Source organism: Buceros rhinoceros, unplaced genomic scaffold (assembly GCF_000710305.1).
Source record: "Buceros rhinoceros silvestris isolate BGI_N320 unplaced genomic scaffold, ASM71030v1 scaffold37738, whole genome shotgun sequence".
Taxonomy (NCBI): Eukaryota; Metazoa; Chordata; class Aves; order Bucerotiformes; family Bucerotidae; genus Buceros; species Buceros rhinoceros.
In genome coordinates, this window is record NW_010426950.1 from 6,217 (window position 1) to 11,523 (window position 5,307).

A 5,307-nucleotide genomic window follows, 5' to 3' on the forward strand; every position below is an offset into this window, starting at 1 on the left:
TGCTGAACAAGCTGGCTTGGCACACACATGTTTGGACAGGCCTTAAGCAGGCCGAGTGCTTGTGTAAAGGGTGGGGACTGTTTCTGCTGAATAGAACCCAAGGTCAACCCATTGTGTGAGTTTGCATGTGAGAAGAGGAACAAAGGTTCGGGCTTCAATAAAATTAAATGAATTCATGTCTTGACTGGTATGTAGTCATTTAATTTTTATTACAGCCAGAACCTTCAGTCTGCCTCAGAAACACACATTAACAATATTATTGCTAGAAAACAGAGGGAGACAAAAGCAATTATCCAACAAGATTCCAGCTAATTGTCTGTCAGGTTAACATCAATTCTCATTTAATTTTTTCTTCTAATAGAAATGTATGTAATCAGTTAAAAAATAAAGTTCTATTACCTTTTTAGAAGTCTATTTCTAGAGAAAACCACCTGGGCCACCAAAGTAATAAAAGAAATTTGCAAAGGCTTGTATAAAGAAAGGTGTGAAATGGATTTTAGCTTGGGTAGCCACTTCCAAAAACCATCTCTAAGGCTCTGGGGTAGTAAAAAGCCAAGACTGGGCCAGGGTTGCTTTGCTGCCTACTTTACATCAGCTTCAGGTGTTGCAGTCAGATGTTCCCAAACGGTGATTTGTGGAACATCTCTAAAGAACGAATGAGAAGCCAACAACACATTTACTCCCTGTTTCAACTGCATGTTTTACAGCCTCCTTCTCAGAGGACCCAATTTTGTTAAGGTTGGTTTGACTCACATTACAGAGAACACCATCTTTCTCCTCACTTTTACTGCTAAGGTTTGACAAGAGGGACACAGAGAGCTTGGGAAGGGACGAGGTTCAACAATCTGACTCTTTTACTTACTGTATCACAGACATCTTGGTCCACAACTGGGCAGCCCCTGTGTATTATAGAAACAGTAATACATAACAGTGGGGGAAAAGAGTTGTATATAAAAAAGGGGGGTTGTTCTGTTTTAATCTTAAAGGGACTAAGACGCTTCTGCCTCATAGCATCCTCCAACTTCCTTAGTGACTTATCTGCATTATGAATCTTCTACATTCTCGTGACATTTAAGTGAGGGTGGTAAAAGTCCGTTTTCAGTAATTAATAGTCCTCAGTAAATAAAAAAGAAAAACTTTCAGGGAATCACATGGTCTTAATGCACAAAAAATAGCATCAGTAACCGTGGTCATTAATCCTACATGACTACAGAAGACACGTTCTTTTTGGCGTTTTCACACAGATTTGGAACGTGACAAGAAAAAAATCTGAAAGAAATATTTAAAAGCATATAAATTATATCTCAAAACCAAAGCATCTATCTGAAGGCTTTCTGCAAAACAGTTCATTTTCAGGTTGCTGTTTGCAAAGAAAGGGACAGGGAACTGTACTTACAAGGCTGTTGTACCTTTAAGGAGCTCCATTCAGTGAGGTCTAACTCCTCAGCTGTCTAATATGGAAGCCGCTGACATAGATAAAATTGGGGACATTTATCTTGGCACGTGACAAAGTGTCTTATCAGCCTCATTAGTGGCTTAGTACGTCTCATCAGTCTTTAGTACACCCAGCGGTAAATGCTGCATGCCTGTCATTGGACAGGAATCGGCACATACCAGAGAGGCTGGGTTGATGATCTGTGTAGTCATGAATAAATTTTGTTTTAATAAAGGTGTCTAATGCTCACGAAAAATGATAGCTTTGAAGAATGAGTCTTCTGTTTATCCGCACAACAGGTGCAGGATGGCCAGTGTCAGTAGCTGCCAAACTGTCCCAGCACCTTGACTTGCAGTTACTGCGTCTCTGAGCAACGCGGGCGCTCAAGACCATCTGTCCCTCTTCAGCTAGACTATCAAAGGAGAGCGAGTTAAGGACGTTCATAAAATGGATGGAGGTGTGGAACTGGACCAAAATTACCAAGTTCACTTTGTACAGGCCACCTAGGAACTGGCAAATGGAAATGGCTTTACAATACTGCCAAGATAGTTAACAGGAATCACCGAAGTCCATTGAAAATGAAGTTTGCATAATGGCACACTAAATCTGTAACAAAGACAGAGCAGACTCTCTCCTCCTTGGTCACTGCTTCTATGATTCACCCAGATGACTTATGTTTGAAATAGCCATGCTCCACAGATCAGTTCTGGCTTATTTGGCTCCATTGAAGCATGTTTTTTGTCACACTGCAGGTAATGGAAACTTCACAGATGAGAAATACAGTCCAATACAAGATCAGCATGAGAGTCTCAATTACATAGTGAAGAAAATAAAACTATAAAGAATGGCCAGGTAATTGCAGAGCATGGAAATAAAGGGAATCAGAATCACATGGCGGACACAATAGGAAAATAATTTCTTCCTAGGATCAGAAGCTGTAACAGAGGTCCAGCACAATACAAAGTCCTGTCTTTAAAGCTGCTCCTTCTAAATGTTCTGACCAGGACAGTAAGAGGAAACAGAACTTACGTTATGATTAAAGAAAAAAGAAAAATTAAAAAAAATTACCTACAACCATGTGAAATATAACTTCTCAGAGAAGATATTTATCTTATATGGGCCTAATAAATCCACAGGTCTTCTAGAAAGTAGAAAGAATAGGATCAGCCAGAGCATGGCTATTACCAAATTTAAATCACAGAACTTCAGAAAGAGGAATTATTTTCTAAATACATGCAGCAAATAGCAAAAAGGGGCAAAAACAATCAGTTTCAAGCTTCCCGAAAAGGCTTTGGCAAAAGACTGCAGTAATTAGTGACACAGGCCAAAACCTAACAAATGTAGCTGCCCAGAGAAGAAAACCACTGGCAACAAAAGACAGATGCTGACAGAGCTGGACTTGAAGAACTTGTATTTCATGTGGACCTGGTTGAAAACCAAACTGTGACTCTCAACTTACTCAGAAACAGTTTCAACTTGGCTAATGCTCCACCCATAACAGACTACTGTGCAAATTTATTTTACTGAAGCATGAATCACTACAGCCCATCCAAGTATTTCTTTCCAAAAGCTTTGCTCAGAAATATTTATGGGCTTAAAGGAAAGTGCACTATGGCAATTGAAGTGTTTGCCAAATACAAACCAGTTCATCAGCATATTCACAGATATACACAAGAATCCTTTACCATGGGCTGAAAATTGATTCACCATTGATCATACAATAGCACCGTACCAGCACAGTGGTGTACAAGCTACACCTCAGTGTGAACAAGGATTTTGCACATCCCAAGGCAGTAGAAGAGCAGAACATCTCATTGTTCCAGGCCACTGAGACTCTATCAGAGAAGGAACCCTCAGGCTGTCTTCTGGAATCCAAAGAAATCCATATCTGTACAGCTGTTTCTTACTCTCCTCTTTCAGACAGATGATAGTGATTGCCAACTTGCACAATACGTTTACCTCCAAAGATACCAACTTCTCTATGTTTAAGCTGATGGTTTCAAGATGACACCCATGAATCTTAAACACAGGCTGGTAACCAGGCTCCTACACGGGTGTACATACTCAGCTGTACACCTGGAGTTACTCTAATGAAGCCTTTTCCACTCTAGATCAGTTAGGAGCAACATACCTGCATTAATACAAACTCTCTGTTTAATAAAAGACCTTCACTAAAGCTTGTACTGGTGCTAAGGAATCAAAACCTCTTTGTTTCTTTTCTATACTAGTTAATCAGTTAATGGTGAAAGCTATTAATCATCATCCTTTAAACTGGGAGAATCACACTGGACAAAGCATTCCAGAACTGATGTAGTGCCTACACCTTGCCCTACACAACCCAGCCACAGCTCCTTACACATCCAAGGATATTGCCACTTCTCGCCACTAGCCACTCCTGATAACACTGGTTTTCCACTGTGAACTGGACTCCTTTTTTCAGGTGTCATTCTTTCCAGGATGCAGTCATCCATTCTGTGGGTAGGCCCTGCATTCTTTGTTCCTAGATGTATGACCTTCTACTTGGCTGCACTGAAGTATATTTTATCGGAATAAGCCAGATCACTCAGATCACTCAGTGGAACTGAGAATAGAGTTTGGAGCCATCATGTTTAAACGAAAGTAATATGGATGGCTTCCAAATTCTGGGAAGGTTTGCTCTCCAGATTCATTCTCAGAGATATTTGATATTAAATATGTAAATGAGAACCAGGATTACTTATACTGAAAGATAAACAAAAGGATTACATTTCTAACTATTAGGAACCAATGGGAATGTGTCTCTAAAATGACCTCACCTTTCATCTTGACCGTGTAAAAGGCAACAGCCTCGCCATTTCTCCAGAGTATCTTGGCACACTCGGTGGCAGAGTGAGGTAGAAAGAATGCATCATTAGCTGAACTCCCCTCCAGCATTCCAAAAATAATGTAGTTCAGAACAAAGAGGACAATCCTTTCTCCAAATGTCTGGACCTTAGAGAACAAACAAAAACAGACCAAAGAAAAATGAAGCAGAGAATAGTATTTTGCCTTTCATAAAGGGCTTCAAAATTAAAACGGTCTGGTGAGGAGGCGGGCAGGAAAAGTGTACACTTATTTTGGGGAAAATACCTCGTGAATCGGTTCAGATAGAATAACAAAAACAGTTTTTCCCAGAGGGCACAGAATAATTTAGTAACAATTTATAAAGCCTGACATATCTCCTGTTGTCAACATATTCCTGTTGAGAGGAATTCTAAAGCAGCAGAAAAATAAGTATCTTGATCGCAGTCACAATGAACTAGTCACAGACTGGAAACAGGATCAAGGCAATCTAATCCTACTCAGGAGTGAAATAAAGAGGGATTCACCGTGTTATCCTGGTCAGCTCTCCCCTATTACCTGTCTTGCCACAGCATCAAAGGAACTTAGTGGACCAGGACCTTACTGAGGTAGACACTACACAAAACAGAGAATAAATATAGTCTGTCCCAAACAGTTTATAATCTAGGTGTAACATGAAGAGTTAGTTTTTATGTCGTACTTCTTACTAGACAACCAACCAGACAGGGAGACAGAGGAATAGAAAGGAACAAGATCACATTGGTTATCAAGGTGAAAAATAGTGCCAACAAGCTTTATATGAATGCTGAACAAGAAAATGAGAGTTTCCATTATTCCAAGTAATGACAACTTAGCAATGAGCTAGTAGGGGCAAGTTTTCTATTTTCAGATATTTTTTCTTTCTCTGTTGATACAGCAGATGCTTGAAGCCCTGTGTTTCTACTCCAAGTTCTACCTTGTAAGGATTTGTATCTCAAAATTCTTCCACTTCAGTTACCCACAAAAAGCCTACTTAATTCAGTGAATCACTAAACTCTCTATATGGCAGATAT

At 39.8% G+C, this 5,307-nt stretch overlaps 1 protein-coding gene across 1 annotated transcript in view; it reads right to left on the reverse strand.

The window, feature by feature from the left end:
* FAM169B (family with sequence similarity 169, member B) overlaps positions 1-5,307 on the reverse strand; it is a gene marked incomplete at its 3' end in the record, with an annotated part of 31,671 nt that overhangs the window by 5,992 nt on the left and 20,372 nt on the right. Inside the window, 1 exon segment of the mRNA XM_010141702.1 lies at positions 4,231-4,405. Within this exon segment, the coding sequence (XP_010140004.1) occupies positions 4,231-4,405 (175 nt within the window).